This window comes from Varanus komodoensis, unplaced genomic scaffold (assembly GCF_004798865.1).
Source record: "Varanus komodoensis strain SLA01 unplaced genomic scaffold, ASM479886v1 scaffold22, whole genome shotgun sequence".
In the NCBI taxonomy this organism is placed as follows: Eukaryota; Metazoa; Chordata; class Lepidosauria; order Squamata; family Varanidae; genus Varanus; species Varanus komodoensis.
The window spans coordinates 17,808,796-17,820,919 of NW_025335606.1; the positions used below are offsets into that span (position 1 = coordinate 17,808,796).

The 12,124-nt window shown below is 48.3% G+C and overlaps 1 protein-coding gene across 1 annotated transcript; it reads left to right on the forward strand.

Moving 5' to 3' along the window:
* Nucleotides 1–1,681: 1,681 nt before the first annotated feature.
* Nucleotides 1,682–11,289, forward strand: LOC123024081 (sperm acrosome membrane-associated protein 3-like). The gene is made up of 4 exons (XM_044431374.1): nt 1,682–1,823; nt 5,870–6,028; nt 7,683–7,761; nt 11,193–11,289. The coding sequence occupies exons 1-4, from the start codon at nt 1,682–1,684 to the stop codon at nt 11,257–11,259; spliced, it is 447 nt and encodes a 148-aa protein (XP_044287309.1). The 3' UTR covers nt 11,260–11,289.
* Nucleotides 11,290–12,124: the final 835 nt, after the last annotated feature.

The following is a 12,124-nucleotide window of genomic DNA, read 5'->3' on the forward strand; positions in this document are numbered from 1 at the left end:
CTTGAGGAAATGTTACAAAAATCCTTAGCTTTTAAACCTGAAGTTTTTTTATTAGGCATTATACCGGAGGACATTAATAAACAAGAAATGTATTTGATTTTACGTGTAATCACTGTGGTGAGGATTGCATTTGCTCAACACTGGAAAAGTGAAGAACTTCCCACCGATGAACTGATTCTAAAAAAGATCCTGGACTGTGCAGAAATGGATAGATTGAATTTATCATTGAAGGAGAAGGAAGATACTGACTTCTATCAAACTTGGGACTCTTTTTATTATTGGCTAGAGAAATGGGATTTCGCATAGATTTAAATACGTTTTTTAAGTTATCATAAATAGAAAAAAAGGGTGGGGGCTGACCCAGTGGGCTCGATGTTTTTGATGATGGATGTTGTTTGTAGTTTTCTTTTTGTTTTTTTTAGGATTATAATTTTTCAAATAAAACTTATTTTAAAAAAAACCATGCATGGAGGCTGTTCCAAGTCCCACCCCACTAGACAGGTGGAAGCCGAGGAGCAGAGGGGGCAGAAGGCAGGAGTCACAATCCAGCTCCCCCAGCCATGTTATTGCATGGGAAGATGAAGGTGAGAAATGGATGATGGGCTTCAGGGTTGGCCCTGCTGTGCAACTTCTGCAGGTGGTGCAGTTTAGGGGGACAGATGAAAGCAGTAACTGATGACTTAACTCGTGTGTGTGTGACAGTGTTGGCAGTAGCGGGAGCTGTTTGGTGTGCTCCTTTTAGCAGCAAAATGCCTTGCTGAGTGATGGGGCCCTGCGAGGTAGAGCCCGGATCTCCAATGGTGGCCACAGGCTATGACATCACAGGACGACCTCAGAGCTGAGGTTCTAGAAGCCAGCGGAACTACTGCTTCCTGGGTGGGATGTGTTGGCTAGTGCCTCTTGCTGGGCTGGGGAAGAACTTTGGTGTGGCCCTGGAGAGGTTCAGCCGGACACTAGGGCAAAGGTAGGCCCTTTAGCACTGCATGGCTTCTGGTGTTCTAATCTCTGCATCCTTGAGGAAATTGCTGAGCTCCGCAACTTTCCCACACTGAAAAGGATGTCAACTTCATCCACATGTGGAGAAGTGCATTTGGGTTAGTCATTCCTAATTGTGCTGTGATGTGCCAATGTGGAAACTGCACTTCTGTCTACTTAATCACGGACCAGTTGTGGCAGCTTAATAATAAACTTTGTTTGCCAGATGCATCATGGAGCTGCCCCAAACTCATTTGCAGCCTGACACAAAGTGCAAGATGGCAGTCTCTGCCATACACAAACACACACACCAGTGCCTCAAATTCTGCACACAATAGCCAACCGGACTGACAGTTGAATCTTACTTTCCTGCTGGTGACAGGGCGTCCTCCACTGATGGCACAAGGCTAGCTGGAGGGAATAGGGCAAACCACCCAGCTCTGACCTTCAACATCTCCTCTCCTCTCCCTGCTTCCTGACTGCCTGAGATGGCTGCCTCGCTCTGCCTCATGGTGGGGCCAGCCTTTATGCAACACCACACGGCTGGTCTCCTTTCTGCACCAAAATAGCTCTCTGGTACAGAATGCATTATTTCCCTGTGCTGGCCAGTGCTTCTCCTCTCTTTGCAGACCTCGCTGGCCTGAAAGAGTGCCTTCTTCCCTTCTCCTTAAAACCAGGGGTAGCAGGTTCAAGTCACCGTGGAGAGATGAAGGCCCTTCTGCTGCTGTTGCCCATGGTGGCCAGCCTTGCAGTGAAAGTCCAAGGCAAGATTTACAGTCGCTGTGAGCTGGCATCACTCCTGAAACGTTGGGGAATGGATGGGCATGAGGGCTACAGTTTGGCAGACTGTGAGTAGCCCACACAGGCGTGTCTACTCTGCTTATTGCATTTGGTGAGAAGGAGCAAAGCCGGTTTGCTTGGCTGGAAATGCCAGAACTGACCTTGTAAGAAGGTGTAGCTTGTAGAAAACATGGGGTGGGTGAACAGAAATGGAAGTGCATCCCAAGCACCCAGTCTTCCAGCGACTGTGCCTGGCTGTAAAAAAGGCTTTTCATGCATACGTTAAAATTACTTTAATTTATATACCATTATTTTCAGGTGGAAATTTCTCAGGTTGAACTTCCAGGTTGCAAATGAGGCAGTTGGTTTTGCATATAGACTAAGAGCGTGAACAGTGAATCAGGACATCTTCACTTCAAATCATGCCTCTGCTGTGAACTCATTGTTTGGGTTCAGACAACACAAAGGTTGAGTATGGATTTAATGTGGGTTGTTGCTGAAATGCAGGCTGTTCTTGAAATGTGGGTTCTCATGTTATTTGAGCTCAGCTGTGCCATGAACAATCCATGAAAAGAGCCCATGACGTGTATGTGGGTTGTTGATTGCCGGTTGTTCAACATTGTTTGATACATGGCTGGGTTCAGACAACACAGTAAACCATGTTTCAACAACCACCCCATGGTTCAGAAATAACCTATGTCTAATCCATACTCAGCATTGGAGTGTGGTGGGTTATTATGTTGTCTGAACCCAGACATTATGACCTTAGAGAAGCTGCTCTTTCTCTCAGCCCTCTGGCTCCTCTGTCATCACTAGAATCAGAGCTCTTCCGGTAGAGCTGATTGGCAGGAGATTTCAGGACAAACAAAATAGTTGTTCACACAGCTCAAAGTTAACTTACGGTCATGAATTCTATAGGTTAATCATGTGCTTTTTTGTCACTGCCCCAAGTTGTGGTGACAGCTACTAGGTTAGATGGCTTTGCAAGGGAATCAGGCAAATTCATGAAAGATCAGCCCATCAGTGGCTCCTAGTTTTTATCAGGCTGTACATCAGAGGCAGTACATCTCCAAAGGCCAACATATGTACCAATGTATGTGCACACACTGCTATATGAGCACATTTCTCAGAGAGAAGACGGCCCGACCCATGAATGTGGACACACTCTGGACCTGGTTTTCTCGACGGGGCAGGAAGAGGGTGACCTGAGGGTGAGAAATTTATGTTTGACTCCCCTGTCATGGTCAGATCACTTCCTGGTGAGGTTTGTGCTTGAGAGTGACCTCTCCTTCTGTAAGGGTACGGATCCGATTGTGTGGGTCTGCCCCTGGACCCGGATGGACCCGGATGGATTCCTGAAAGCCCTGGGGGAATTTCCGGCTGACAAGACTGGTGCTCCTGTTGAGGCTCTGGTCGATCTGTGGAACAGGGAGATGACCAGGGCTGTGGACACGATTGCTCCTAAGCATCCTCTCCCACCGGGCAGAGCCCGCTCTTCCCCTTGGTATACACCTGAATTGCAGGCGATGGAGCAGGTTGGGAGACGGCTAGAGCGTAGGTGGAGGAAATCACGGGATGAATCTGACCGAACACACCTGAGAGCCCACTATCGGGCCTATGCTGTGGTGGTGAAGGCGGCGAAAAAGAAGTTTTTTTCCGCTTCCATTGCCTCCTCACAATGCTGTCTGGCAGAGCTTTTTCGAGTGGTGCAAGGCCTGGTTCGCCCGGGTCCTAAGGAAGATCCGGTTCCACCCTCAAAGGTCCACTGTGACGACTTTGCCAGGCATTTCAGGGAGAAAATCGCTCAGATTCGTCACGAGCTGGACTCCACTAATGAATCAGAGGTTTCTGGGGAGACGCCAATGCTGCCGTCTGGTCCAGAATTATTGGATGAATTTCAGTTATTGCGGCCCGATGATGTGGACAAGGTGCTTGGACGAGTACGTCCCACCACTTGCCTATTGGACCCTTGCCCGTCTTGGTTAATAAATAATTCCAAGCACGGGATTGGGACCTGGATCTTGGAAGTGGTTAACCCTTCTCTGAGGGAGGGTCGGGTGCCTGCCCCTTTAAAGGAGGCGGTAGTCCGACCGGTCCTGAAGAAGGCGTCACTGGATCCAGAGATGGCCACTAACTATAGACCAGTGGCCAACATCCCATTTCTGGGCAAGGTATTGGAGCAGGTGGTGGCAGGACAACTCCAAGCACTCTTGGATGAAACTGATTATCTGGACCCATTTCAGTCCGGCTTCAGACCCGGGTACGGTACTGAATCTGCCTTGGTCGCCCTGTACGATGACCTGTGCAGGGAGAAGGACAGGGGGAGTGCGTCCCTGTTGGTTCTTTTGGACCTCTCAGCGGCTTTTGATACCATCGACCATGGTATCCTTCTGGATAGGCTAGTGGGATTGGGGGTCGGAGGCACTGCTTTGCAGTGGTTCCGCTCCTATCTCAACGGCCGATTCCAGAAGGTAGTGCTGGGGGACTATGGCTCTGCACCATGGCAGCTATGCCATGGAGTACCACAGGGCTCCATTTTGTCCCCTTTGCTGTTTAACATCTATATGAAACCACTGGGAGAGGTCATCAGGAGGTGTGGGCTACGGAATCATCAATACGCTGATGATACCCAGCTCTACCTCTCATTTTCCACTAATCCAGGTGAGGCAGTGGCTGTGCTGAACCGGTGCTTGGCCGAGGTAATGGGTTGGATGAGGGCCAATAAACTGAAGCTCAATCCAGACAAGACAGAGGTCCTGTTGATTGGCGGATCGGGCTTCGAAGAGGGTGGATTTGACCTGGCCCTGAATGAGGTTGCACTCCCTCTTAGGGACAAGGTCCGCAGCTTAGGAGTACTCCTCGACCCGGAGCTTTCATTGGAAGCTCAGGTGACAGCGGTGGCGAGGAGCGCTTTCCTTCATCTTCGGCTGATTAATCAGCTGCGCCCCTACCTGGAGTACGACTGCCTGGCGATGGTGACACACGCGCTGGTGACTTCCCGCCTTGACTTCTGTAACGCGCTTTACGTGGGCCTCCCCTTGAAGACGGTCTGGATACTTCAATTGGTTCAAAATAGAGCTGCCAGGTTGCTGACGGGGACGGAGTGTTATGCTTACATGACTCCAGTCCTCCGACAGCTTCACTGGCTTCCCACTGAAGTCCGGGCCCAATTCAAGGTGTTGGTTATGACCTATAAAGCCCTAAATGGCTTGGGACCTCGTTACCTGAAGGAGCACTTACATCCATATATGCTCGACCGCCCCTTGAGATCTGCGGGAGAAGCCCTTCTCTGGGAACCCTCCGTGAAAGAAATTAGGAGCGTATATACTTGGAGGAGGGCTTTCTCTGCGGTGGCGCCCAATCCATGGAATGTGCTCCCCAGAGAGGTCCACCTGGCGCCGTCGTTATTTGTTTTTCGGCGCCAGGTGAAGACCTTTTTATTTAAACATCATTTTAATTGTTAACAATATTTACTTATTTATCTGGCCAGGGTGACTTCTTTTCTTTTCTTTTATAACTTTTCTTTTATAACTTCTTTTATATCGTTTATATTTTTTATTTATTTTATATTATTAATTTTAATTTTATATTGTTATTTTTATATTGTATTGTGTCATAAGCCGCCCCGAGGCTTCGGCAAGGGGCGGCATAGAAATGTTCTAATCATCATCATCATCATCATCTTCATCATCAGGGGACAGTATCCATGAAAGCTGATGCCACAATACATTTCCTTGTCTTTAAGATGCCACAAGACTCTTTGTTGTTTTCATTGTGATAAGAACAACACATCCCGGTAATCCCCCAGTCCTTCATAAAACCCTTAAGTCAATCAGGATTCCTCTCTTGTACTACGTGCGTGTGCGCGCACACACACACACACTACACACAGAGAACCAACAGTCCAGCTTTTCAGTTGCAAGGGCTGCTAATCTGGCCTTGGGCAACCTGGATTCAAACCCATATTTTTGCCTGCAGAATACAAAGACAAGAAATGAGAGGCAAGGACACAGATGCTTTCTGCAAGACAAATCTGGCTTGTGGTCTCTCCTAGTAGCCTTTTTCCTGCAATAAACGTCAGCACATGCAGTAATTGGTTGCTCTCTCCCTGTAGGGATCTGCCTGGCATATTTTGCAAGTAACTTCAACACAGCCACTGTGACGCAGGACTCAGACGGAAGCTCAGAATACGGTATCTTCCAGATCAACAGCCGCTCTTGGTGTGCTGACCATCGCAGTCACTCAAAGAACCTCTGCAGCCTCTCTTGCCATGGTAGGGGCTTCCCGACAAGACCAGGGTGAGGGGGGTGGCAAATCTACCAATATTTATTTGTTAATTATATTTATACCCCACCTTTCTTCCTGCAAGGAATCCAGGGTGGCTTTTAGAATGCTCCTCTTCTCCATTAAAGCCTCACAACAACCCTGTGAGACAGGGCAGGTAGAGAATCAGTAACTGGCTGAAAGTCGCCCAGTAAGGGCTGCATGGCTGAGTGGGAACTAGAACCCACATCTCCTGAGCCTCAGACCAATGCTCCAACCTGTATGCCTCATTGGGAAGTGTGTGCGGATACACTGCTGCGTTTCTTTACTCCTTAGAACAGAGATGGGTAACTTCTGTCCTTTATGATGTTTTGGCCTACAACTCCTATTAGCCCTGTCCAGCGTAGTCCATGGTGCAGGATGATGATGTGGAGATTTCTATACTGCCTGCAGCTGAAGCTCTCTGGGTGGTTCGCAACAGTTAAGTCACCCATCCAGATTTCAACCAAGACAGGCCCTGCTTAGCTTCCAAGATTAGTCAGAATCAGGCACTTCAGGCTATATGGAAACTCTATGGGAATTTTAACTCAGAGTATCAGGTTTTTGAGAGCTTTGGGCAAGTCACCCTCATGCAGCCTCCTCCCCTCCGAGTCTACCTCCTCAGTGCCTTGGTCATGGGCTGCTGCTGCTGCTGCTCTCATACCTCTTCCCCAGCACTGCTAGCACATGCCTCCCTGCTTGACAGCCTGAGCTGGGGCAGCAGGAGGCAAATCTCACCTCCTTCTCACCAGCACTGCTTCCTGAGCCGAGAAGCAGGTGGACACCAAGGCTTGAATGGTGAAGAGGAGGAGACACTCCTGGGTGCTTGCCACATGCCCTTGCTGCGATGCGGGCCCTGAGCATGTGCCTGGCTGTGCCTACCTTGGATGCCAGCCCTGACCTGGAAGGCCACCCATTGCCCACCCCTGTCCTAAACACAGGTCGGGGGCTTCGGGCCACTGGCTGGGATCAGCACAGCAAGACAGCCTGTTAGCCTAGCTGACCAGTGGCCACACATTTAAGGATGCCTCTCTGTATTTAAGGAATGGCCCGTTGAAAATGCTGTGGTGGCAGTTGATGTGGAAGTCCCTCCAAGGTCCTGGAGGACCACTGTTGATCAGAACAGACAGTGGGGGGCTAGCTGATCAAGCACTCTCACTGGAGAAGGCCGCTTCCTCCATGCCTGAATTGAATTATTCATTAATGGCACAATCCTATACATGTTTAGACAGAAAATAGGCCTTCCAAGCTAGGCTTATATCTGCTTTGCACAATGGCCTAGTGTGTAAAGCACTTTCAGTGCTTTGGAAACCTGTCACAGGAATATGAGCACATTTTCCCAAGAATGCTAGCAGATAGACAACTTTTCTCAGCCTCTGATCACTGGATCCCACACTCCTGGAGCATAGTATCTTGGATTTCTTTCTCCCACGACACTGCTCTTGGCCCCCTGCAATCTAGCATATGCCCTTTTCACTCTGCTGAAATAGCTAAACATTGACTAATGGTTTGGTACAAATAGAAATTTGTGATATAGTATACAGTAATGTAATCATCACTATACTAATACTGGATTAATTATATTTTGTTCTACCATGTTGCAACATTTCTCCCTTATCAACCAGATTTGTTGACCAACTATATTATTGATGACATCATCTGTCTCAAGAGAGCTGCTGCAAGTCCAGAAGGGTTGGAAGCCTGGTAAGGAACTGAGTTTGTCTTTCACAAGATTTGTTCTTCCGAAATGTCCACCCACCCAGGGTAATTCACAGTTCCTGATATCTGTCCATCGAGTAATCTTTTCATCTCTATTCATTCTTCATTAAGCATATGAAGAAATCTTTTTTTTCCAGTGGGTTTTTCCTGGTGGTGTGAAAAGGACTGAATGATGCTCTGGATTTTTGGCTGACCTGCCTGAGAGCATCATGCTAATCAAACTTTGCCTTCCAGATGAGCATTTGAGCAGGAGCAATATTAAAAAAAAACTCATCTGGAGATCTCCAGTCCAGCAGGACCTCCAAATCCTTTGACAAGAACCCAGGGCCAGCTTTACTATTAGACCAAGTAAAGCAGCTGTCTCAGGCAAAGATCTGGGTGTCACAGAAGTGTCACAAATTGTTAACTATTTACTAGATTATTGCTGAATTTGTAGTGCTGGGGTTGGGAAGGGTGTTTATTGGATTTTCTGCCTCATGTACCAGTGTAACTTGGCCAGCTTTAGATGCTTTGCAGCTTCCCTGAGGGCATAGAAGGAGCCCTTTGCTGCTCCACTTCAGGCAGCAAAATCTCTTGGGCCAGGATCTAGAGCCTCACCAGGCCACTAATCAGCAGTTCAGATCGGCCACAGGTGAGAGGTTTGCCATGAGATTTTTGCAAGGCTGGCAGAGCAAAAGTAAAACAAGACATGCATACCAAGAAGGCTAACACAACGGCAGGGAGAACGAATCAAAAGCCTCAGACAATTGGGTGTTGTAAACCTAGGTCTCTTCTGTATTATGCAGATTGCTTACATGCTCAAAAACTGACTAAATAAAAAAATTAAATCCCTGAGTATAAAACAAGTAAAATCAGGCTAGGCTAAAAGGGTTCTCTCTGATATCTAGTTTTCTGTGTGCAGAAATGTGTTTGAGTGGTCGTGCATACTGCTGTGTGAGCCTCCACCTGCAGGCCAAAATGGTACCGCCTGAGTATAGATGGGACACCTCCCTTTCTGTCTTTCCTGAATGATTTGCACAAATCACTTACACAAAAGGAATTTCTCAGCTCTGTACAAAAACAAGTCTTCAAACAAAGGACACAATTACCTTTCTGGGAATTCCTGTTGCTGCAACAGGTATGATTTCAGTAGGCATTGAATGAAAACCCAGAAGAGTTGGTGCTGGCCTAATTTATATTGGTAGGTCAGTGAAAAGAAGACTCAGGGGAATTCCCTCTAGTAACAAAGAGAGGGGCTAAGTCATGGAAACTGTCTAAACTGGAGAGGGAGGGAGGGAGGTTGTAGGAGGATAGTATGATAAATCACATGGTTTCCATGTTCTTGGTAAGTCCTTGTGGCGTCTTTGTAATGCTGTGTCCAGATGGTGATTTTGATCATAGATGTGTGCATCTTCAGGGCATGTCTTTGCACTTTCTACAGCCAGAATCTTCAGCCTTTGTTGGACATCTGTTGAAGAAGAGGCCTGGTACATCAGACCCAGCGGCCAGCTAGTCCACCCCTCAAACAGCAGCAAAGGAGTGGCCCAGAACTGGCCGCTGGGCAGGGCCTGAGCATTGTGGCAGGGCTGGCAATGCCAGCACCTGTTCTGTGCACCCACTGCTGGGCCAGGGAGCCAAGATTTAAATCTCCAGCAATGCTGCATTGATGAGCTGCTACAGGGCATGGTGAGGAATAATAGTGGCTCCTTCATCCGGCTGGCTAGGGTGCTGCCCCGGGCAGGCAAGCTTGCATACCCTGCAAAGGAAGGGAGGGCTCTGACTGCACTAATCAGTACATCTCAGAGGGCCTTTTGCCAGGCACAGCTTATCAAGTTACATGTGCTGAAGTACAACCATTTAAACATACTACTACTATGATGATGGTGTCACATTTATATCCCGCCTTTTCCCCTCCTGCGAGGAACCCAAGGTGGCTTACTGGGTTTTCTCCTCTTCTCCATTTTATCCCCATAACAGCAGCCTTGTGCGGTAGGTTAGGCTGACAGTTGGGGACTGACCCAAAGACATCCAGTGATTTCTATGCCTGAACAGGGACTAGGACCCTGAGCTCCCCCATCCCCACTCCAATACTCTAACCACTACACCACACTGGATCTCTCATGTCTTATGCATGGGATTGACCTACATTTCCTTCAGTTTCACTGATTTGACATGGCCCTGGCTTAGCCCAGAAGCACTGGATCTAGACTGATGCCTTCTAAACACACCAAAACACACACCAGCTCTCCAGGTGTCTCTTCTTCTGCTCATATCCAACCACTCCCATCTGCACTGCCAGCACAGTTCCTGAGTTTCCTTTTCCCTGAAGCCACTGTGTCTCAGAGTGAAACTAGGCATTGCAAGGCTTTCTACACAAGGCTATTAATTGACTGATAATTTGTTGTATCTACTTTCAGACTTGACACAGAACTGAGATCTGAGTAGTGCAGGGGTCCTCAAACTTTTTGAATAGGGGGCCAATTGAAAGGTTGCGGTGACCATCATGGGCCGGTGAGGCGGAGGAGCCTGGGGGCGCGCGTGGTGGCGGCTCGCTTGCTCGGAGATCTCCCAGCGAGTCCAAAACCATCTCCAAGCGAGCGAGCGAGGCACCGCCTCCCCACCCACGCAGCAAGCGCATGCAAGGGCGGCGATGGCGAAAGCTGGATCCATCCCGTGGGCCGTAGTTTGAGGACCCATGGAGTAGTGTGTGGGGAGTGTTTCTTTCCTTCTTTAACCTCAAGGTGCTACTGTGGTGTAGCAGAATAACACAAATAAACAAGAAGAAATCACACTTTCTTTCACTTTCATGGTTAAATGCTGCATTTTCCTTGCTCCACAAAAACCAACCAGCTGAAAATGTGAATTAGGTAGAGAAAAAAACTGGAGGGTAATGTCATTGCTTAAAGAACCTGTAAATGACCATGAATGGGTGATATTTAACAAGTGCATGATAAATTCCTCGTGTAGAAAAACCCTAGAAGAGAAACATGGAACTTCTGCCCCTTGATGTGTTTCTGATCTCTCTTCCTCCTGGTACTGCACAGTAAAAGATAAGGTGTCATGTGATGCCATCATGTTTTGTTTCCCACTCCCCTCCATCAGCCAAAGACATGAGGCATTACACATTGCTGTGTATGACAATTTAGCAACACCGGAAGCTGCCTTTTACCAAGTCAGGCTATTGCTCCATTTAGATCAGTTTTGTCTACTCTGGCTTTCAGTGACTCTCCTGATTTGCAGAGAGGACTGTTTAAAAAAAAAAAAAAATCCCAGGCCTCCCTGGGACCTTCTCTAGGCAAAGTATGTGCAAAGAAAAAAGGGAAAAAGGAAACATGGACCAAAGGCACTGTTTGTCTCCTGGCTCCTATTTCTGCTCTTAGCTTGCAGAAAGCTTTCCTGGAAATGTTATATGTGTCTTTTTTTGCTTTTGCACCTAGGAATACTTGGAGGGACCATTGTCGTGGCAGAGATCTGAGCCACTGGACTGTTGCATGCAACCTGTGAGGCAAAATGCCAAGCGACTTGATCTCCCACGGGCTGGTTTCCATACTTGGCTCCTGTCTTCAGATGTGATGCCATGGTATGATCTGATTGAGGCCATAGCCCTGTTCAGATCAATAAACCCCTTTTCTAGATGCAGTTGTTTGTGCTTGCTGAGGCCTCTGACGGGTAGGAGAGGCATCAAGGCAGAGCTGGGGCTGGGGGAAACAGAAAGGAGCGGGTGGCCTTTGGTAACTTCCATCATTCCCATCCATGGCAGTCCATGGCCAAAGCTTTGGAGGCAGTGGGAGCTGCAGTCCAGCTCACGTGGGGAGTTACAAGTTCGGGACACAAGCCTGGGAGGGAGGAGCTGGAGTCAGCTGGATGATGTCCTGAGCTCCGGAGCTGGGAGTGCTGGGCGGGCTTACACACATGCTGCACTTGGCCTGATTTTCCAGTCCTTCATTAGCTTGTGTTTTAGGACACAGTGGACCATGGGAATGGGAATAGGTGGGGCCAGTGGGGGAGGGGCTGTCAGAACATGTTTAAAAAGGGGGAAAACCTCACACAATGTGCACAGATCGGTCCTTCCTTCCTAGCTGCATTTATGTGACTGTGGAAGTTTGCAATGGCATGAACGTGGAAATGGGAAAGCACAGCTGGGTCAATGTCCTGGTGGGGGTGGCCAAAGCACAGCAGGCACCAGCCCTGGACATTGACTTCAAGAGGCTCCAGATGTTTTGTTTCCTTTTGCTTTCTCTCGACTGCTGCCAGGGGAAAACAAAAGCATGGGTGAGCTGGGTTTGCAAGAAACGGGTGGTGCCATTTGCACACCATTTGAGGCAAGATCCTCATCTTGTTTCCTTCTGACTGCCCTCAGTGAGATGCA

Bases quoted from the DNA above. Each gene is read 5' to 3' on its own strand.
- LOC123024081 (XM_044431374.1), top strand. From the start codon at position 1,682: ATGAAGGCCCTTCTGCTGCTGTTGCCCATGGTGGCCAGCCTTGCAGTG. The intron at 6,029-7,682 runs GTAGGGGCTTCC...CTTATCAACCAG, and splicing joins CTGCAGCCTCTCTTGCCATG to ATTTGTTGACCAACTATATT. The intron at 7,762-11,192 runs GTAAGGAACTGA...TTTTGCACCTAG, and splicing joins CCAGAAGGGTTGGAAGCCTG to GAATACTTGGAGGGACCATT.